Source organism: Rhinolophus sinicus, linkage group LG04 (genome assembly GCF_036562045.2).
Source record: "Rhinolophus sinicus isolate RSC01 linkage group LG04, ASM3656204v1, whole genome shotgun sequence".
Classification (NCBI taxonomy): Eukaryota; Metazoa; Chordata; class Mammalia; order Chiroptera; family Rhinolophidae; genus Rhinolophus; species Rhinolophus sinicus.
This window is the reverse complement of record NC_133754.1, coordinates 123,670-146,623: the sequence shown is the minus strand read 5'-3', so window position 1 is coordinate 146,623 and position 22,954 is coordinate 123,670. Positions and strand designations below refer to the sequence as shown.

At 52.3% G+C, this 22,954-nt stretch overlaps 1 protein-coding gene across 2 annotated transcripts in view; it reads left to right on the top strand.

Annotated features, from left to right (window-relative positions):
• The window catches only part of TDRP (testis development related protein), a 32,982-nt gene that overhangs the window by 5,311 nt on the left and 4,717 nt on the right, over nucleotides 1–22,954 (top strand). For both annotated transcript variants that reach the window (XM_019713681.2, XM_019713682.2), the window contains exon 3: nucleotides 21,910–22,013. In XM_019713681.2, the coding sequence (XP_019569240.2) occupies nucleotides 21,910–22,013 (104 nt within the window). The remainder of the gene's footprint in view (nucleotides 1–21,909; nucleotides 22,014–22,954) is intronic.

The window sequence follows — 22,954 nt, the reverse complement described above, 5'->3', positions numbered from 1 at the left end:
CTCTCATTCTTTTGCGGGACACTATGTGCTAGGAAGAGTGTGGGCTTTTATGATAGACTGTGTGCTTTAATGAACAACTTTTTAAACACGTACAGCTCTCCCTTTCCCGCTTACGGTACGTTTGGATCTTACTGATACATGAGATGTTCTTTATTCTGTGTGTGTCTCTTTGTGTAGCAGTTCCTCATGTGTGTATGCAGACTTTGAAAAACTGTCCCCCTATTGATGGTCTGTAGGAGCTTATTTCCAATGTCTTTACAAATATTAGATTCTTTCACGTGCCTGAGGATGAATTTCTAGAAGTGGAGCTGCTGAGTTCAAGGGCATATACAGTTGTAGTTTGGGTAGACATCGCAACGTCGCCCGCTCTCGGAGGCTGTACGAAGGTACCTTTCCCCTGGCAGTGTGGAGGAACGGCGCTCCCGGCTGGCTTGCCCCTACCGTACGGTGCAGTGTATCTGCAGACTTTTAGGTCTGATGGCTGAAACGTGGCATCTTAATGTGGTTTTAATTGGTATTTCTCTCGTGGATGATATTAAGTAACTTTTCATGTGTTTACAAGTCCTAATGAAAACTTATACAAACTTCCCACCAGCCCTGTTATGTTGTCAGATGCATTAAACTGGAGACAAAATCACGACATCATCTCTGTTCTCTAAGCAGCCAGTGAGTTTAGATTTGGAGGCTGGTTTCTGGTGTACCTCGAATGAGTCACATCTCTGCCACTTGTTAGCCGGTGACCTGGGGGGGGCACTTGTCCTGGCCAAGCTTCAGTTTTGTTTTTCAGCTGTAAAACTGGGGTACGGCTAAGTGAACACTAATGTTTGTTGTTGGCTGTCCTTGGGTTCTGTACAAGCCCTTATGTGGTTACTGCCACCACATACTAGATGCGGAAACCATCACCAAGCAGCACGGTGACCTGGCAAGGTCACAGCCCTGCTCCGTGTGACAGACTCTCCTGACTAAACAAGTCAGGCTCCTCTGAGGCCTCTTCCCTGAGAGTCTGTGAGCCCCAGAGTGCACTGCTCAGTGCGTCGGCTCAGCCATGGGTGCGTGGGGACAGGACACGGCGGGGGGGGGGGGGGTGATGGTGACCAGGCATCAGGACAACTGGCTTCCAGCTAACGTACTGGCCTCTTGCATGTTGCTCATTTGATGGCATTTACAGAGCACTTTTCTATCTCGCGCCTTAGAGTTACCTGGGTTCTAAATTGAAAGCTCCATAGGAAAAGGGTTTTATGTCCACTGCTCTGTCCCTAATGCCAAGAAAGGTGCCAGGCATGGAGCTGGTGCGCGTTGGTCAGTGTTTGGGAAGTGAAGGGACGACTGACACCACCCCCTGGTCGCAGACGCTACCGCATCATGTGTCATGTGCAACGTGCGGAGAGCTCGGGGAGTAACTGTAAAGGGGGTTTTGTTTTCGTGGGTCTGGAAGGGTGACTGGCACTCTGCAGCCTTAGATGGTCTGGCTCATTTCTGGATAGATTTCGTTTGGGGTAATTTCTCTGTCGGGTGAGTCTCATTGGACACCAGTGAGCTCCGTCCCGTCAGCAGAAGCACTTTGGTCAAATAGAAGAACAGGAAATGACTTGAGGGAAGGGCAAGGAGGAGAAGGAGAAGGAAAAAGGTCTTGGGTGAAACATCCCCCTTCCCCAGATTCCGTTACCTCATCTCAAGACGAGCTGGAGGATGGTCCTACGTGGGGGGCAGAGCCGTGCTGCCCGTCACCATGTAGTGCAAACGGCGCCGTCAGTGTCAGTGCAAATTCTCAATTCAGCATCTCCAAAATATTACTTATATCAGTGTGTAATCAGTATAAAAGTTTATTCCTGACACAGTTTGCTTTTTTCCTACTGAGTCTTTAAATCTGTTTTTTTTGTTGTTGTTTTTTGTTTTATTTGTGGTTTTTACATTAACCAGCACTTATGAATTCGGATGCTAAGTTTTTATCAGAAATACTTGATCACTCCATACTTAGATTTTATAAAATTTGCCCTTTGAAAAATAGATTGTTTGACCCACCTTGTTGTGAGCACACTTAAATGTTTTCCAGTAACTGAGTTGCAAAGAAGCCTCTGTTTTTAAGTTAACATTTAAATAATTAACCATTGGTTCTGCAGCTGTGCCAGCCCTGTCTCGGCTCCCAAAGGCTGTTCAGCGCGTGCTTACTGAACTGGACAGCACGCCAAGCTCTCGGCCCCGAGGCGGGTCAGCTCACCCAGGACTGTGGGTCCTGCACTTGCCCGGCCCGTGGAACACTCCAGCCGCAAGCTGGGCACACGCCAGGTTCTCTGCTATGTTGCTTGGCGCTGTGAGCCGCGGGCACTGGCTGGGCTCAGGCCTGCTGTCTGCCTCAGGCCCTGGCAGGTACTGTGCGAGCTCTGCCCCATAAACGCTTAGTAGGCATTAGATTGAAACCAAGGTTCCTAAGGGCTTCAGACGTGAATGGACAGTTTCACTTCGGCTGGTTTTTACTGGAGCTTCAGGCACAGGATTTGGAACATTCTCCTCCTCACCACACTGAGTTAGGTAACTGGGGTCTTCAGTGTGTGGCTAAGTGGACGTCACTGGACACGTCTGGCTGGCCTGGCCTGACCTGTCCCATCCCGAGGCCGGTCAGCTGCTGTGCCCTGCTTGGACCTCCCTTACATACCTGCTCTGTCCCCACAAGGCAAGGCCGCCAGCTGGCTGTCCTCCCTTTCCTAGGCCACCTGTCAGGGACAATGGCCGGCCACTGTGTGTGGCTTTGGGGTGAGGTGCACGTGCAGGGCTCATCAGCCCCAGCCTTAGGTTAGGAGCCAGTGACAAGGTCCAGGGGGCTTTAATCTGTTGTTTGGGAATGAGCTGAGCTGGGGCCTGGGGACGGCCTGGGGGCGGCCTGAGGATGGTCTGGGGGCAGCCACAAGAACAAGTGGCCTGTGTTGGTTTCCTGCTCTCGTCACACAGAGATGCTTCTACTGCAGTCTGCTAATCACAGTCTCTGCCCTGACGTCTAGGGGCTGCTTGAGGGGAGCTGACTGTCCTCATCTGTGCTTGTTATTGAAACTGGTGTGGGGGGACCCCAAGAGCAGGGAGGAAAGCAGGGTGAGCACAGAAGAAGTTGGCAGAGGTTTGACTAAAGGTCACGGTCTCCTTGGCCGGGTCGGAGGGTTTGGTCAGATCTCACAGGTGGCCACACCCCGTGTACGGGGTTTTGATAGTGGGAACAAGTGGCAGATATTAACTGGTCTGGTGTTCAGAAGACGCCCGGAGTCCTTTCCAGAGTGCTGGCTGGAATTCCAGTGCTGGGGTACTGACCGCAGAGGCAGTTTTTAAAGTGACTGTCCTGTGTGGTGGATGCCAGGCCGGGTGACAGCACGGTCCCTGCCACGTGTCAGGCTTTGTCAAAAGTGTCTGTGTGAGTTGTTGCAGTAACCCTGGAAGGAGGTGCAGGCTGTCCGTGGGATCCCCATGTCGCTGACGCTTGGCGGTACCCCCACGTCAGCAGTCCTGGCGCTCCCACAGCCGCTCGCATACCACCAAGCAGAAAACACTCGAGTTGTTCCTGCACACCCCCAGCCGAGGGTGGACAAAGCCGCTCACCTGCGTACGTCAGCTCTCATACCGTAAGCAGCCTACAGGTTGCGTGTTTTTCACGTGTTTGCACTTTTAGGGGTGGTTTTGCTGTTTGAAATGGCCCCAAGCTTAGTGCTGAAGGGCTGTCTAGCTTTCCTCAGGCAAGAGGCTGCCACGTGCCCCACAGAGGAGACACGGGTTAGATGGGCTTTGTTCCAGCGTGGGTGGTGGCACGCGGGCCCCAGGGTCAGTGTCAGTGAGCCCACGGTAAGTGTTACGTAGGGTGTCTTTATACATAAACACGTAAGAAGCAAGTGATGTATTGATCGGCGACAGTTTTGTGACAGAGACTTGTAGGACACTGAGCCTGAATTTCCCCCACAAACAGGAACTCAGCATTTGTTAATTCAGCGTTCGTGGTGGTTTTTATAGCTTAGCCACCTCGAGGAACAAGAACCAATCCCCATGTTTTACGTTTGAAGGACTTAGAGAAGTGGGAACTTGTGTGACGTTGTGTAGCCACCAGCAGGAATCGGAATCCGGGTTCTCTACGTTCATAGCCTTCTCTGCTCTCTGTCTCTTACCTTACAAGTTATCATAAATTTGTGACGTAATTTTTCAAATATGTATATTTTACATTAAAAAAATACTGGTGCGTCAACAGTCAGTGCCTTAGAAAGCACTGATGAAATTGTGCTCTGGCCCATTCCAGCACAGCAGACTGCCCTTTTCTGCCGTGTTCGGTGCTGTCACACGGATGGAGGGCTTCTGGCGGAAGGAGAGCTGTGTGAGCAGGGGACGTGTCATGCCCCCCTCGCTGCTTTGTGCACCTCCTTTCTCCTGAGCTGTGTGAGGAGCAGAAGTTAAGCTCCTGAGGAAAGACCCCTGGAGAGGGAGCAGCTGTGTGGTGGGGGCAGGAGGACCCCAAGTGGGTTTGAAGAAGAAAATGAACCAGTTTAACTGTGCAGGAGGTTCGTATGGAGAAGTGGGAAAGCCCCGATAAGGAGTTCCAACTCCACCTTTTAGGTAAATACCGTCAGGCTTTATGACACTTCACAAGGACCACTTGTCTGAGGAGACGGAATTAGAGGCAACTTGCTGGGGTCCCAGGGTGAGAGTTCAGACACAAAGGAATAGCCCGAACCTCAGACTGAATGTCGTCAAGGAAGGTGGGAAGAAGTGAGCTCACCAAAGCCTGTCGATGACAGTTGGACGTGGGGGTCGGGCTGAAGGGCAGCTGGAGTGGTCAGGACAAAGACAGCAGCGGGGAGCCCAAGGCACATGGCTGTGGGAGCGGTCAGTGAGTTTGAGTATAGGCACGTGGGCTTGCAGACAGCATCTGATGTCCAGCTTGAGGAGCTGGCAGGTGACACGATGAGGGGGACAGGCCGAGTACTGATCTTCTGTGGCACTGTGGGCAGCCTGCCAGGACCTGGCTCTGTGTCTCAGAACGCATAACTGGTGATGAGTGAACGGCCAGGGGGAGAGGGTAGGAAGCCTGGGGGTGGAAAAGCCTGTCCAGGAGTCGGCAGGCAGATCTAGGTCCCAACTGTGTCACCAATTTTGTGACTTGAGGCAAAAGTTAGTTACTCTCTCCAGAGAGTATCCCTTTGTTTTAAGTGAGGGGTTTAGATGAGGCTCTGGTTGACTGACTGTAAAGAGCCAGACAGTAGATATGTAGGCCCTGTAGCCACATGGTCTCTGTCACAACTCCTCAACTTAGCAGGTGGCATGCAAACAGCCGTGGACAGTGTACGTGAACAGGTGTGTTCACACTGTATTGTGTCCCAGTACAGCTTCATTTGCAAAACTGGGCTGGGCTGGGCTGTGGACCATCGTCGGCTGACCCCTTGTTTAGACTAAAGGATCTTGAAGTCTCTTCTAACTGTAAGGTAACCTAACTCATTAGAGGTTTGTGAAATAAAATGGGTTGCGATTTAGTTTACAGATAGGAAGTCTTCCTTGCTGAGCGTGGAAGTAAATGGATGTGTCACAGCTTGTTTGTGTTCTTTTGGGTTTCCACTGTGTTAGTTAGCGAGTGTGCATTTGTGCTGTAAGTGCTTCTGCACAAATCGTCTTGTTTGTCTCATTCCATGAAGAAATGAGAAACGATGTTACAGTCAAGGAGAAGACATGTAGCCATCACCTTCGTCCTAATGGCTAGAGGCTGAAAGGAGCCAAACGGTGTTTTTTGTAGACACTGCAAACTGTGTGATGTGTTCGTCATCTCAGTTCTGTGGAGCCTGGGGCTCCCGGGCCCCCACTGGGAGAGGCTGCAGATTGTCCCCCACTGTCAGGTTGTAGGTGTGTACACAGCTGCCCAGCTGAAGAGTACACTTTCCAACATCCTTTGCACCAGCAGTGGCTCAGTGACCAAGTCCTGGCCAGGTGCACGTGGGAAGAAGGAACGTGCCCCCTTTGGGGAGAGCCCTTGCTCCCTCCCCCATCACGCAGGCTAGTGGACGTGGAGTGCAGCAGCATACAGAGGTGACGGGGCCGAGCCGGAGAGGTTAGGTCCTGATGTCGCTTAGCACTCGCCTGCTCTCCCGACTTAGATACAAGAGAAGTGTATTCTCTGTCTTATCTTCTTGTTTTGCTGGGTAAAGTGAACTTCACTGCAGCTGAGACACAGCCCCCTGGTCTTCCCCCTGGGAGCTCCTGTTAGTCCTGGTGCTACTTGAAATTCGCCTTCTGTGCCAATTACCTAAACTCTAAAATAATACCTGGTGTGATTTGTAACTTCTGACATGTCTTTTTAGAACTTCTTGGACAGGTATTTTGATATTGCTAATACTAAGCATGTTGGCTGAAGATGAATAATACCTTCTAAAAACAAAGTTGTTTTATAGTGGTGGTATTTCTGAAAACAAATGGAGAAGTTTTGCCCCGTGATGTAATTTACAGACATTTTGTGTGACGTAGAGAACGGTGTACTGTGAAATGTTACAGGGAGGATACAACATACAACTATAATTAAGAGTAACCCTATGTCTTTCCATTTTCATCATAGAAAAAATATATTCACTTGTTTTTTCTGATGTCAAGCAGTTCCCCAGTCCTGGAACCAGTTCAGTTCTGTCACCACCTGAAGTGAGCAAGACCAGGGCTCCGGCCACTCCCACCACAAGGGGAGTGACACCAGCAAGATGGCAGAAAGGAAAGGAAGCCTCTGATTTTGCTTCCCTGAAGAGACACCAGCTTAGCAGTTTAGCAGTACATGTCCCCAACACCTCTGTGACAACTCCAGAAGCCCATCAAGAAGCTGCAGTGTCCTAGGCAAGCGAAGGGAGCAGCTGCGCTGAAATGGGAAAGGGTTGGTTTCCCCTGTAGTAGCCATTGGCCCAAGTTGCACGCCTTAGCATAGCTGGTCATAAGGGCCAGACTTGTGCTTCTCCATCAGGAGGGAAGCAGGCAGCCCGAGGGACTGGTTTCTGACTTTCTGGCCAGCCAAATGCTGGTAGAACTGGCACGTTTGGAGCCCTGGGGCCCAAGGACCACCGAATGCAGCTGCTCGTTGCAGCACCAGGGAGCCTGCAGTGACACAGACACCAGAGGGGACAAGAGGTTACAGGCTTCTGAGAACCTTCTAACATGGAGGTCACATGCCCAGCTCAGAGAGGGCACCCCCCAGGAAAGGCTTGGGAGGCTCCAAAGCTCTCTAGCTATGCTGACCAGTGAAGGTCTTTCCCTGTGTGAAGCCAGTCCATAAACACTGGGAGAGGAGGCTGTTTTTTCAAATCCGAGCAAAAAAAATACAAAGGCAGACAGCAATAGGGAAATATGGCCCAATCACAGCAACAAGATAAATATCCAGAAACTGGCCCTAAAGAACCTGAGACCTGTGAATTACCCAAGAATTGAAAATAATTGTGTTAAACTCAGTAAGCTGTGAGGGAACATGGAGAACTAAAGGAAGTCAAGAAAGTGATGCTGGAACAAAAAGTAAATACCAACAAAGAAATAGTAGTATGAAAAAGAACCAAACAAATGCTGGAGCTGAAGAATATAGTAACTAAATTGAAACATTCCCTGCAGGTCTTCAACAACAGTCAATCAAGCAGAACAAAGAATCAGTGAATATGAAGACAAGTAACTTGCAATTATTGAGTCAGGAACAAAAAAGAAAACAGAAGGACCAAGTGTGGAAAGCCTGAGAGGCTTATGGGACGCAGACATGTGGACCGCTAGATGCATGTGGAGAAGTAGGGGAACTAAAGGGCAGAAAACTTATCTGAAGAAGTGATGGCAGGAGACTTCCCAAAGCTGAGGAAGGAAACGAACATCCACATTCAAGCAACTCAAAGGATTCCAACTAGGACGAACTCACAGAGGTCCCAGACACATTATAATAAAACTGTCAGAAGGTAAAGGCAAGGAGAGAATCTTGAAAGCTGCAAGGAAAAAGGGAGTTGTCATTGAGGGAGCGCCCATAAGATTCTCAGCAGATATCCCAGCAGAAACAGTACAGGCCAGAAGGGAGTGGGAGGATATATGCAAAGTGCTGAAGGAAAAAAACGGCCAACCAAGAATACTATACCTGGCAAAACTATCCTTCAGAAATGAAGGAGAAATAAAGACCTTCCCAGCTGAACAGAAGTTGAAGGAGTACATCATCATTAGACCTGCTTTACCAGAAACACTAAGGGAGTCCTTCAAAGTGAAATGAAAAGATGCTAAACGCAACAGGAAAGCATGTGAAACATAAAGCTTTTTGGTAAAGGCAAATATATGGACAAATACAAGATCCTGTAATACTGTAGTGGTGGCATGTAAACCACTTTTACTTTGGATATAGAACTTAAAAGCATAAAAAGTAACTGTAATTATATAACTGTGTTAATGGATATTGTTGATTAAGAAATGTCCAAGCCTGTAGAGAATTCTTGTAACCGTTTATTGGAGCCCAAACTGATGACGATGCCGAGAAGCAAGATCTCAGATGCCCCCGAGAATGACAGTTTTGCAGCTTCTTTTATGCATTTGAGATTAAGAAAGATGACATGGAGATGGCAGAAAGCCAGGCGGAGGGTGGATTACAGGAGAGTCACCACAGTGCTCTGAGAGTGGTTACACCTTTGAGGGGTCTGGAAAGACAATTACTTGGCATTTCAAAGGTGTTAACTAGATTCACATACACAGTGGATGGGCCTGGTTTAAGGCAAAGTTAAACCTTTTACTAAAGAAATTACATGCCAGGAGCGTGACTGCCCACTGTGACCTGCCCAGGTAGAGATGCATGGTCTTATCACCCAGTGAGGTTACTTTCAGTTAGAACACCCAAACCTGTAGAGAATTTTTGTAAAAATTTATTTGAGCCAAACAGGATATGCCTAGAAGCAAGATCTCAACAGATGTTATGATCTTATATGTAGAAAAATCTGAAGATTTCACACACCAAAAAAAAACAAACAAAAAACCTTGTTATAACTAACAAACATATTCATAAAAGTTGCAGGATACAAAATCAGTTTTGTTTCTATACACTACTTTGAAAATCCAATGTGGAGATTAATAAAGTAAGCCCATTTACAGTAGCTTCATAAAGAATAAAATACTTAGGAATAAATTTATCCAAGGAGGCAAAAAAGTTTTACATTGAAATGGGATAACATTGCTGAAGGAAACTAAAGAAGACACAAATAACTGGGAAGACACCAGAGTTCATGGAGGGGAATACGTAATGTTGATAGGATATCCACACTGCCCGAGGTGATTACATAATCAGGGCACCCCCATCAAAAACCCAGGGGGTATTTTTGCAGAAATAGAGAAAGCCATCTTAAAATTCAAATGGAATCCTAAGGGACTTTGAATAGCCAAATCATTTTTCATGAGAAAGGAAAGCAAAGCTGGAGATCCCACACTTCCTGACCTCAAAGCATATCACAAACTACAGTGACCTAGAGAGCATGGTCCCGGCATGAAGGCAGACCAGTGGACAAAGAGGAGCGTCCAGGAATCAGCTCACCCATGTGGTCTGACGATCTGCAACCACGGTGCCGAGAACACACAATGGGGAGAGGACAGTCTCTGCAGCATGTGATGCTGGGAAACTAGACATCCACGTGCAGAAGGAGGGAGCTGGGCTCTCACGTTATGCCACACACAGAAGTTAACTCAGAATGAATTTAAGACCTAAACATAAGACCCGAAACTATAAGACTTAGAAGAAAGTGTAGGTGAAAATCCTTTTTCGTTGGTCTTGGCAATGATTTTTGGGATGTGCCACCAAAAAACAGCCAACAAAAGTAAAATCAGACAGGGGATACCACATGAAACTTTAATTTTTCTGTGCAGCAAAGGAAACAGTCTGCAGTGCAATGGAGGAAATATCTGCCACGTATCTGAGGAATTAGTCGGCAGGACACACGGGTGTCTCCCACTTTGTGAAAGTTCGTGTTACACCTCTACTTTTATGAAAGATCTATGTTAGAACCTGTTTTCTGCGACTGAAAGAAATCTGAAGAGGATTGTTGCTTTTACAAAAAAGCGGTCACTGTACTAATGTTGGATTTTAGTAAATCAAGGTGGCATAATGCAGTTTCAGGAAGCGGGGGACATTTGCAGCTTGACACCATGTCAGCTTGCAAAAGGTTTCATAGGAACGTTCTACTTTTGGGTAGAGACCTGTGTGATGAACTCCCACAACTCACCAAAAAACAGCAGCAACAACAACAACAACAAAACCTGATAAAAAAGTGGGCAAAGAATTTGAGTAAACATTTTTCCAAAGTAACTTACAACTGGCCTGCATGCAAACATGTGAAAAGATGCCCAATATCACTAGTTGTCATGGAAATGCAGGTCACAGCCAGAGAGTTAGCGCCTCACCCTTAGAACGGCCCCAACCAGGAAACCAGAAAATAACCAGTGTTGGCAAAGACAGGTGAGACAGGCCCTGAGTGCCATGGGTGGGGACAGAGCTGTGTGGCTGCTGTGGGGACAGAAGGGAGGGTCCCAAAGTCAGCAATAGAGCTGCCCGGGGGTCCAGTGCCCCACTTTTGGGCAGGGGGTGTATGTATATACCTCAGTCTCTCGCTGGCAGGAAGTTGAAACGGCTGTATTGTCCCTCAGAGGATGAATGGGTAAAGAAACGGGACTACATGCATAGAGTGAAATATTGTCGGAAGTGGGTAGGAGTACACGGAATTTTCCATTGGTTTCTGGCAGCAGATGAAGTTCATCTGTCGGAAATCTTTCTAGCAAAATGTACCTGTATTTTGAAACATTGTTTGGTTGGCAAGGTAACAGATTGTATTTCTTCATTGGGATTGCATTTTCCAGGTTCTTAGAAACAGAAAATTCAAGCATTGTGGAGTCCACTCTGGCCGCTGTAACAATAGCCGACTGCATGGTCAGACAACAGAAGTGCTTTCGCACGGTTCTGGTGAGGGCCTCCTCTGAGCTGTAGCCGTCCTTAGACGACACTGGGGAGCTCTGTGGGGGTCTGTCCTGAGGGCACCGGTCCCGTGGTGGGGGCACCACCCTCACGACCTCTTCACCTCCCAGAGGCCCTGCTGCCTCCTGACACATCACACTGGGGGAAGAGTTTCAACCTGCGGATTCTGGGGGACAGAGCAGTCAGACTACAGTGGCCTTCCGTACTCCGCAGGGCAGAGCTTCTGTAGAGGACCTCCCACCCCGCGTGCTGCCGGCAGAGTGAAGCTATTGGGGAAGCCGATTGGCACCGAGGGCACAGGTGCACCTCTGTGTTTGCTGGTTAGGCCTTTCGGTGTGTGCAGACATGCTGAACAGGAGTGTGTGCCAGGAGGGCTGCAGCAGGCTGCTGTGTCCGAGACCCCCTCGCTGGTGGGCTGTGCTTATGGGTGAAGGGTCCCACGTGTATTAACGCATCTCTTATGTAAAACTTGGTCTGTTTTCATCAGCCATACAAGATTGTGTGAAGGTTATAATTTACATCGGTCACATAAGTGGAATAGTAAATCATCATTTAAGAGTTTAATGTGCGTTTCACTGAAATACTTTGTGGAGAATTTGTTGTGGGAAGTAAAAATTCCCTTTCCCCCACTGTCTACCTCCTGCTCTCAGTAGTTGCCACTGTTAGTATCCAGTTAGCCATTCAGTTTTCAAACAGATATTTTAAAGGGACACAAGGTAGGCATTCCGCAGATGGGAAATGATCGGAGATGCAGCTCAGATGCTCTGAATGAGTTTATTAAGTTGGGTTCCGAAAGGTGCATGAGGAAAGAAGGCAGGTTGCTTTGTCTTCGTGGCTGTCATCACGCACTCTGGCGGTTTTCGGGCTGTGAGAATTTGAACGGCACTGAGATCTTTGCAGTGACTGTTCTGAAGGAAATGGTGCAAAGAAATCGGTTCACTCTGATTGTCACCTGGAGACACTCACAGTTGTGACAGGCTGTGTGCGGCCTCATCGGCCGTGTAGGCACGGGGTTGGAGGTGGCAGACCGAGTGTTGGTGGGGTTCGTGGCAGAGCCCTCCCCCCCGCCATGTCTCCGAACACAACAAAAATTCGGTACCTACACCCACGGTCTCTGCCCTCTCCGACTTCTTTCTGGCTACAGACTCTCTTGCTAAACACGTCTCTGGCACGTCCCAAGGTTAAACAAGAGAAAGGAAACTGGAGAAGGAAAAGAGCCCAGTGTCGTGAGCATGTGAAGGGGGGCTGCGCGGCCTTCGCAGGCCAGTCCCCTCGGTTTTAGTAACACCGTTTGTGGAAATCACAGGGGACCGTGCAGCTAGGGAGTGACAGCCTCCTCAGAACCCAGGGAGAGGTCCTTCTGCTCCCTGGAAGCTGTTTAAATGACAGATCAGAAGTCAACAAAGGTCCCTTTGTGCCTTTCAGGCCACCATTCCTCCCTCTGCCTGTGGCACGGGGAGTCCCTTGGCTTTCTGGCTCACCTGACACATTAAAATTGCACAGAAACATGAGAGGGGCGTAGCGGGCGTCTCAGTGCCAGGGAACCAGGGGACCCCTTGAGTGGGAGAGGCCGCCTGCGTTTTCTTGTGTTGTGCCCATTTTTCCACTTGACCTTTATTATTGTTTTATAAAACCTTTTATACCGAGGGCACTATCATTTCATATTTCAGTTTTCCCTAGTGTTTTGCTGGTTTTGTGGGTTTTTTTTGAAATTAAGAAGAACCATAAAGTTTGTAACTGAAGCAGTGGTTCCCCACTGCTCCCCTTTCTACGAGTTATCACTTAACGCTCTAAGCTGATTCTCAAGTATTTGACTTCGTGTTTGAGGGCTGATTCTCACTTTACACTGTGTAGAAACCTTGTAGGTGGACATGCTGTCCCCTCCCGCAGGTTAGTTGGGTGACACGCTGTGTGGAGCTGTCCCCTCCCGCAGGTTAGTTGGGTGACTCGCTGTGTGGAGCTGTCCCCTCCCGCAGGTTTGTCAGGTGACTCGCTGTGTGAAGCTGTCCCCTCCTGCAGGTTTGTCGGGTGATGCGCTGTGTGGAGCTGTCCCCTCCCGCAGGTTTGTCGGGTGACACGCTGTGTGGAGCTGTCCCTTCCCGCAGGTTAGTCAGGTGACACGCTGTTTCTGGCTGTCCCTTCCCTGCAGGTTTGTCATGTGACACACTGTGGAGCTGTCCCCGCTGGTTAGTCAGGTGACACGCTGTGTCCAGCTGTCCCCTCCGCGCGGGTGAGGCACTGTCAAGGTGGGGCTTCGCTGTGGCACGAGGAAGGTGGGCACTCACAGACGTGGCCCTGCCTGTCCTCGGGGCCTTTGGCTCCCATCCCAGGGCAGTGCCGACCTCCCCTTAGCACATGGGACGTGCACTTCCTCCCAGTCTGTTAGTGATGAGCTGTGTGCCCGCTGGCGGCGTTTCTCTTGCTGTGCAGCTGGAAGTCTGCTCTCTGGCACGTTTGGTGTGTGCACTCCTATTGTGGTATCTCTGTGGTACCTTTGGCTACATGTGGGCTTGGAAGTTTGTTCTGAACTAACAGGGCAGCGTCACCGCATGTCTGTAATTCTGGGACATTCTCAACCATTCTCTCACTTTCCCTGTGAAAGTTGCAGTGGTTGCATTAATGTTGTGAGTGTCTCTTGATCGTGCTTTCTTTGTTCCATCTAGTGATGTTTCTCTGTTCATGTTTAGGTCTTCTCCAGTTCACTTACTATCTATGTAATATCTAATCTTTTCTGTGTCCATCCTCTGAACTTTAATGTCCCCAGGTACCTGTCTTCCCTCCACCCTAGTCAGTCCCCTGCAATGCCCTCTCCTGTGACCTCCCTGTGGGACGGCGTTTTCCTGGTGCACGAGGGGGACAGAGCACGGGGAGGCCCCGCCACCAGCGTGGACACAGGGGGCAGCTCGTCTCCACCTTCAGCTTCTATCCTTCTCCCTGCAGTTACCACACCTGGAAGTAAGCGTGACCTCCCCGAGAGCAGCAGTGGCCTTGACCGCCCTGTGACCCCCCCCGTTCCCCCCTCTTTTCATCTTGCTCACGTCCCTCCTTAACCGCAGATGCTACAGAAGCTGCAAGGCTGTCACTCTCCGCAGACTCTGAGATCCTGTTCCCGGCACACGTAGTCAGTTAGGCTCAAGTAAACTCATAAAAAGCCTCCTTAGGTTTGGGAGTTTCTTATGTTGGCAACTGTATCTCCAGAAGCTACAAGGACCTCTGAAGGGCTGAGGGGTGTGTCCTGAAGCTTTGTCAGGTGAAAAGCACTCGGGCTGTGCAGTCTGGGTGCCTTGGTGATGGCAGGAGGGAAGGGTGGACGCTCCCTGGGGCCTCTCCTCGGCCTGGACACCCCAGGTGGCCAGCTTGTCAGGCCTTATTTCCAAGGCCCAGAAAGCAGGTGCCAGCACTCCCACTGGCACAGTCCGGCGTCTCACAGGGAAGCTGCAGAGCTTGGCCGCGAAGATTTCCATTGCGATGTAACAAAAGCCTCACTGTCTCTCTGTCCATTCGGAATCTTAGAACTCACAGCCATGTTGCGTTTAAACACCGTGAAGTTGTTGAAAACTGGTGACTCTGGAGAAAAGTGACTTCATAACCTAGTTCAGGCTGCGAAGTCAAACTGTGAAACCAGAGCCCAGGGTCTGTCATCACACTACTGCTGTGGGACCAGAGACATGCACCGGCCCACACTGCGTGCGTCCGCAGGCCCCAGAGGGGGTGGTCAGATGTCTGGCCTCATGGAGAGGCCCTGGGGGAGCGAGGCATGGCCAGTGCCCAGCACAGAGGAGGGACTGGCCGCCGAACAAGGGACACCCTGTCCCTCTTCTCACTGGAACACTGCCCCGATGACACAGCCACATGTCAGGCACACGGAGACGTGGTGGCTCATGCAGGGGCGCATGTGGGTGACGAGGCCCTCGGGCTGAGAGGGAAGCAGACGGCGCTGGCGTGACCATGTCCTAATCTCCCTCCACTCCTGTCCTGGAGAACTAAGCCAGGGCATGGGGGCCTGTCGCCGTCCAGAACCATAAATGCAGGACGGAGGTCGTGCTCCCGCAGGCCTCTCCAGGCTGGGTCCACCCAGGGGACGGCTTTCATTGGTCAGGTTGGCACTTGGCATAAACTCCATAGAATCTCCTCAGAATAAGTCAGGAAACAGCTCATGTGTCATGTGGTTTGCTCTTTTTGATGCTGTTGTAAATGGGATTGCTTATTTTTCTGCTAATTCATTGTTGGTGTGTAGAAATGCTACTGGTTTATGTATATTAATTTGTATCCTGAATTCATTGGTTATGTTTTACCGTTTTTTGTTGGTGTCTTTAGGATGGTCTGTGTATAAAATGTACTTTGCAAATGCAGACGATTTTGCTTTTGCTTTTTAAATTCTGATGCTCTTTACTTCGTTCTCTCACCTGACTGCTCCGCTGGGTCGCCTGGTACTGGGCCGCCTGGTACTGGGTCGCCTGGTACTGGGTCGCCTGGTACTGGGCCGCCTGGTCCTGGGCCGCCTGGTCCTGGGCCGTCTGGTACTGGGCCGCCTGGTACTGGGCCGCCTGGTACTGGGCCGCCTGGTACTGGGTCGCCTGGTACTGGGCCGCCTGGTCCTGGGCCGCCTGGTCCTGGGTCGCCTGGTACTGGGCCGTCTGGTCCTGGGCCGCCTGGTCCTGGGTCGCCTGGTACTGGGTCGCCTGGTCCTGGGTCGCCTGGTACTGGGTCGCCTGGTACTGGGCTTGGTACTGGGTCGCTTGGTACTGGTCGCTTGGTCCTGGGCCGTTTGGTCCTGGGTCGTTTGGTCCTGGGCCGTTTGGTACTGGGCCGCTTGGTCCTGTCGCCTGGTCCTGGGTCGCTTGGTCCTGGTCGCTTGGTACTGGGTCGTTTGGTACTGGGCCGCTTGGTACTAGGTCGTTTGGTACTGGTCGTTTGGTCCTGGGCCGCTTGGTACTGGTCGCTTGGTCCTGGTCGCTTGGTCCTGGTCGCTTGGTACTGGGTCGCCTGGTACTGGGCCGTTTGGTACTGGTCGCCTGGTCCTGGTCGCCTGGTACTGGGCCGCTTGGTCCTGGTCGCTTGGTCTGGGTCGCTTGGTACTGGGCCGTTTGGTACTGTCGCCTGGTACTGGGTCGCTTGGTACTGGGTCGCTTGGTACTGGGGTTTGGTACTGGGCGCTTGGTACTGGGCCGCTTGGTACTGGTCGCCTGGTCCTGTCGCTGGTCCTGGGTCGCCTGGTACTGGGCCGCCTGGTCCTGGGTCGCCTGGTCCTGGGTCGCCTGGTCCTGGGTCGCCTGGTACTGGGCCGTCTGGTACTGGGTCGCCTGGTACTGGGCCGCCTGGTCCTGGGTCGCCTGGTACTGGGCCGCCTGGTACTGGGCCGTCTGGTACTGGGCCGTCTGGTACTGGGTCGCCTGGTACTGGGCCGTCTGGTACTGGGTCGCCTGGTACTGGGCCGCCTGGTACTGGGTCGCCTGGTACTGGGCCGCCTGGTACTGGGCCGTCTGGTCCTGGGTCGCCTGGTACTGGGCCGCCTGGTACTGGGCCGCCTGGTACTGGGCCGCCTGGTACTGGGTCGCCTGGTACTGGGCCGTCTGGTACTGGGTCGCCTGGTACTGGGCCGCCTGGTACTGGGTCGCCTGGTACTGGGCCGCCTGGTACTGGGCCGTCTGGTCCTGGGTCGCCTAGCAGTAGGGAGAGTGGGTCCCCCTGTCCTGTTCCTGATCTGAGGGGGAAGCTGTCAGCCTTTCACCATTGAGGCTGCTAGCCGTGCACTTCTCATTTATGGCTGTATTATAGACCTAATTTGTTAGGAGTTTTTGTCATTAACGGATGTTGAATTTTGTGAAATGCTTTTTCTACATCTATTCAGATGATCATGTGATTTTATTTTTTCATTCTGTTAATGTGGTGTGTCACCTTGGTTGATTTGCAGGTGTTGACCCGTCTTTGCACCCCAGGAATAAATCCTATCTGATCGTGGTGAATGACCCTTGTCACATGCTGCTGAACTCAGTCTGCTGCTGTTTATTGAGCATTGATTGCTGCATCTGTATTCAGCAGACATTGGCCTATAGTTTTGTTTTCTTTTCTTCTTCTTCTTTTTTAAAGGGAAGGGGTACAGGACTTTGCTGGGGAACAGTGTGTACTTCCAGGACTTTTTTCCAAGTCAAGTTGTTGTCCTTTCAGTCTTAGTTGTGGAGGGCGCAGCTCAGCTCCAGGTCCAGTTGCCGTTGCTAGTTGCAGGGGGCACAGCCCACCATCCCTTGCGGGAGTCGAACCGGCAACCTTGTGGTTGACAGGACACGTTCCAACCAACTGAGCCATCCGGGAGCTCAGCGGCAGCTTAGCTCAAGGTGCCGTGTTCAATTTTAGTTGCAGGGGGCGCTGCCCACCATCCCTTGCGGGACTCGAGGAATCGAACTGGCAACCTTGTGGTTGAGAGCCCACTGGCCCATGTGGGAATCGAACCGGCAGCCTTCGGAGTTAGGAGCATGGAGCTCTAACCGCCTGAGCCACGGGGCCGGCCCAGTTTTCTTTTCTTCTAATGTCTTTCTCTGGCTTTGGTGTCAGGGCAATGCTGGACTCATTAAATGAGTTTGAGATTATTCCTCCCTCTGATTTTTTGGAAGATTTTGAGAAGGATTGGCAGTAATTGTTCTTTACATGTTTGGTAGAATTCATTAGTGAAGCCATCTTGTCCTGGGTTTTTCTTTTTTGGGAGTTTTTTTTTATTACTGATTCAGTCTTGTTAGTAGTAATTGGCCTGTTCAGACTTTCTGTTTCTTCCCGATTCAGTCTTGGAAGATTTTATGTTTCTGAGAACTTCTTCACTTCTTCTGTGTTGTCCAGTTTGTCTCCACGTAGTTAGTTGGTCGGGCTTTCTAGACAGTCAGGACTGGGTCCCACCCTCGGCAGCAGACGGCTCTGTGAATTAGCTCCCTGCCCGACGGGGCAGCAGGACGGCCCAGACCTGCATGGCTCTTCCTTTTGCGAGACTGAATGGGATTCCTGCCGGACGGACAGGGCCACACATTTTGCTCTGCTACGGAGAGCTGTGGGCGGTGCTCTCTGCTGAAGGGCCACTGTATGCCAGGCGCTGGACGGGCTATGCAGCTTCCTATGACTTTCGTGAGGCTCCCTGGCCAGGTGGTGAGGCTGTATTCAGCAGTGAGCCGTGCTGTGCGTGCGCTTCCCTGCCTGGTGGGTGGGAGAACCAGCTCCTAGGACAGTGAGGCTTGGTCTTGAGTTAAGCCGACTTGCACCCCAAGTCCCCAGCCTGTGTGGCACCACTGGCTTTGCTCGGTGGATGGTCAGCTCTGCCTCTGGACTCTCTGCTCCTGCACTGCTGGCGTCACAGCTCTCCAGGAGCCCCAGGGAGGCTTCGCGGTCAGCAATGAGCACGACGAAGGGCAGACCTGGGCCCCGCCCAGTTTCTTGGGGAGACTGTGCCCCCATCTTGGCTGTGCAGGTGCATGAAGCTGCTGGTGGGGCCTGCCTGCTCCTCAGGCTCTGCAGGTGGAGCTCATTTTGCCGAGCTCCGTGGGCTGGTTGCGGTGAGCTCTGCCCCCTTCTTCTGTCACAGATTCACCGAAGTCCCCGTGGTGTCAGACCAGAGTGAGGGCTCCCAAGAAGCAGCCCACAGTGTGGGGGAGCCGGATGTCCGCCCTGGGCTCCCTTCTGCCCCTGGAGGACCCGGGGCTCGGGCGAGTGCTCAGCTGGTGCCGTACTGCTGGGGCGGGGGGCGGGGAGCGGGGACAGCACCTGTGGGCTCCTCTCGCCTCCAACGCCTCCGTGGTCCCGCTGGTGTCAGGTGGGGCTGCTTCTGCCTCACCTACATCCCAGGATCCTCCCAGCGGTGTCTTGTCCATGAAGAGTTGTTAGTTCTTGAGGGGGAGTGAAGTCTGGACTGACCTATGTCACCACCTTGGTGACATAACTCTCCCAAGTTCAGTTGTTTGAAAAAGAACCTTGTAGGATATCATGTCCCTCACGTTTTGCACTCAGAGCTGGGACTCGTCAATCCTGCAGGTGGGATTGCTCGTGCTCACCTTGGATTTGGTGCCGGATACCGAAAGGTCATCTGGCCTCTCTCTGAATATGTTTTGTAACAGATATTCCTGCTAAATCACTCCCACAGAAAGGATTTTGGTAAATCATGGGTGATAGTAATTTTCATTAGGATCTCAAAGTCGTCCCCCAGGGGGCAGGAAGTCCTTTCAGCACCTGAGGTGTGGGCACCATGGCAACAGTTCTTCCTTGTTCTGTCTGGAACTCACTCTCCCATTTCTTTAGCCCAGCTTCTTGTGGCCCTTGAGTTTTCTAACCCATTGTGTTTGTCTTCATTTTGTGGTTGTCACTTCTCGCCAAATCTAATCCCAGTTATAAACGCCTGAGCATCAGTCTGTCTCCAGGAGCCACTGGGTTTGTGTCAGTGTTTTGAGGGTGCCGGCAGCGCTGTGAGAGGAAGGCCACCAGCGAGAGCTCTGCCCGCTCAAAGCGGTCCTGTCCTGTGGACCTCCCGTCAGCGCCCCTCAGAATGGCATTAGTGAGGGTGCTTTGCTGATGTCAGGAACTGGGAATTGGGTGACGCTGGCTCATGTCCCCCTTGGGGTGCAGCTCGGATGCAAACGTGGGGCACTGAGGGGAGCGGGGGGCTTGTGAACGTGTGTGCAGCGAGCGAGGTGTGTGGCGGGGTGGGCGAGTTCACGGTGGTGACTGGCTAGTAGGACGATGCGGGGCCTGGAGTGGGGACCCAGGGAGCACTGCGAAGTGACACCACCTCCCCGGAGCTGCAGTGGCCCCACGGGCCCCATGTTGACTGAACACGTAACATCTAGGAATTCCTCGCTACCTTTGTCTGTGTGGGCACCACCGCTCACCTTTATAATGTAATTTTATGTGACTGCAGCCTCTTTTGGTGACTCATCTGCCAGCACAGACTTGCTCCCTGATTCCTTCTAGTGCCTCCAGGTGCAGTGTCACAGCCATGACCCTGGACGTCTGCTGGGGGATATGGAGCCTGGCTCTGACGTCCCCTGGCAGGTATTTCCAGCACTTCAGTGTGACAAGCAGTGCGGTGGGTGTTGTCACACAAGCATGAGTGTGGGCTCCCATGCCAGGCTCAGGTGTGGTGTTCAAGGGGCAGGCCCCCCCACACGTGCTGAGCCTGGCCGTAGACAGAGCCACAGCAAGCTGGTGGCGCGAGAGGTAGGAAGCAGGCTGCCCTTCTCGAGGTGCAGCGAGTGGAGGTGACGACTGCGTGCAGTGGGCTTGGGTGGGGCTTCCAGACGCCGTGGGTGAAACCGCAGGGAGCGCCTTCGTGTCTCAGTAACGAATGAGAAGACACGGGAAGGGGTTGGACAGGGATACAGGGAGCACATGGTCCTGAACACAGGCTGTGCACGGCCCCTGGCGACGGCACTGCTGAGGTTTCCATGATTGAAAGTGACATTGCAGTGGTTTTGGTGGTGACTATTTGCTCGTTGTGGGTTATGGAGTCAGAGGTTTACCACTTGGCTCTGTGGCCGAAATCTAACACCTAGGTGTCATTTCGGCCATTTCTAGCTTGTGGGCTGGGAGCCACGTGGAAGTACGTTTCTAAGCCTCGAGTAGATTCTCATCTGCTCCATTGTGGTCCGTGCAGACCTCCCGGGGATCAGCATGACGTTACCGCTCCCCTCCAAGGGGTCTCAAGATCACGGAAGGCTCTGGAAGTCGGACAGAGTCAGGGAGGGCTCAGAGGGTTGACTTGGCTCATGTCAGACTCGGCTGCTCTCTGGTGATAACCTCGGCGGTAACCCCAGGCTGCAGAGGTTGTCGGCATTGATGGCATTGCAGGCATGTTTGTCCACAAGGACCTAGAACAGAATCTGATTCAGAAAAAAACCTCGAGCCCTGAGCAGGGGGCAGAAGCCTAGGTAAGTGTATAAAGGTAAAGGCCTTTGAACGGAACAGGATTTGATGTCACACTGATCCAGTTAGGCTGAGTTCTTGGCTCGCTGGTCGGTCCAGGTGACGGTGGATCCCAAAGACCCGGAAAAGACTGGAAGGTTGTAAATGGAGGTTTCCTTAATGTGCGGCATCGGTGTGAGGGTGCCAGGCGGCCAGAAGCAGCACCACAGTGGCCTGCAGAAGCGTCTTCATGGCCTGGAGCTGCCCTGTGACTGGGAGGGTGGTGGCTGGACCTCACTCGTGACCACACAGCTTTCTGATTTAGGGCAGGACTCAGGGAACCGGCCCAGGGGATGTGAGGACGGTGCCCCGCGCCCAGCTGAGCTCTGGGGACACCTGCGCTCCTTGCCCCCTGGCCCTCGGTTCATGCAGCAGCAGAGCCCCGGCCGGTGGGTGGCCTCAGTGGGTCGCCGAGTGCACTGCCTGTTCTGACAGACTGTCACACCAGTGCTGCTGTGCAGCCTCTGGGCACAGCCGTCAGTGTCATGCCCTTTTTATGTTGCATTAACATTTCAGAATATCTCTGAGCTAGGTGGGTCCTGTGGAAGCTGCCCTCCTGCCTCCCCTCCCTCTCCAAAAAGAGAAAACCAACCCTAGCAGATGTGGACTTTGGGATGCGTGACTTAGCTCACGTGACAGGCACTTGGGCTGCTCCCTGCTTCTCTGTGTGACTCTGCATCTGAGGTGCTGGGCCGGCCCTGATTCGGGCGCGTCCTGACCTGAGATGTGAGGACGCTGCCACGTCACGCGCCCCAGAGGGAACAAATGCCTCATTTCTTCTCTCGCTGTGGGGGTGGGTGCAGCTCCCCTACCTTGTGCTGCAGCTTCGTCACCCCACCGGTTTGGACCAAGTGATGGCTGGTCCCTGGGCAACAGCTACGGACACACGAGACATGTGGGCGTGCCCAGGTGGCAGGCTGCGCGGTCTCTTCTGTGAGGTTCAGCCCCCCCGGGTTTTGTTACAAAGCTGTGATCATTTATTTACTGAGTGGGATTTGATCTTGTTCTTAACCTCCTATCAGGTTCAGGGAGCAAGTTTCCGAGGTTGGAAAGAAGTGACTTCCCCGTTTAACGACGATGACGAGCAGCACCTGCTGGAAAGCCGCAAATCTCCCAGGTCCAGAGGGTGAGTCCCCACAGGTCAGGTCCCGCCAGGACGGCGGCCACCCCACCGGAGGCGGCATCTGCACAGAGCCCGCCGCTGAATTGCTGTCCATCCCTTTGCCCTCCCGGGACAGTGGCATAAAGCAGGGCCAGCAATGTGACAGCCCCGCTCCGCCCCCGGTGCGTACACAGGCCCCGGGAGGGCTGATGCTGATGTTCTGGGGACAAGAGACAGGAGAATGTGGTCTGTGTGATGTCACGAGGCCACCAGAGAACGTGAGAAGCTGTGGAGAGTCACAGCTCTCGGTGAAGCCGCCAGCCATAATGCTGAGGCTGTGCTTGAGACACCAAGTAGTTTCAGAAAATCCAGAAGTTAAAAACACAAAGTCCTGGTTCATACACTGCAAGAGGATTTAGAAAACGGAGGTGGCCTGTGTTTGATGCGAAGGGGCCTTTGGGCCTAAACGTGCTGACTGTGCTGCTTTGAGGTGAAGGATGAGCTGCCGGCGGCCGTGTGGGGACCGTGTGTGTGGGCCTCTCGTGTCAGCATCTCCGGGGGCCCTGAAATTCCTGCGTGCTGGCCCCTCAGTCCGGTTGAGTGAGATGTACAGGCTGAGGCCTGGCCGTTCTCCGGGCTCCAGCAGTCGGCTGCCGGGATCTGTCCCCACCACACGGCGGCCGCCCCTGCCGTGCTTCCTCCCGGTTGATGGGGTTTTCAAGGCCTATTACTGTTCAGCAAGTTGCCTGCTGAGTGCTCGAGGCTGGCGTGCTGGGCAAGGCCCCCGCCGAAAGCCGACCGGATAGATGGAGCGGCCTCCACGTTCTAGTTTGGACCCTGATCCCCTTTCCTGTGGTTCGGTCATGCCGGCCAGAGGGTCTCTCATGGCTTCTTGTCTGACACCCAGTCTCTGTGTTGCCAAATGTGCAGCTTTCGTAACCTTTGTTAACACTGTGCAGTGACTA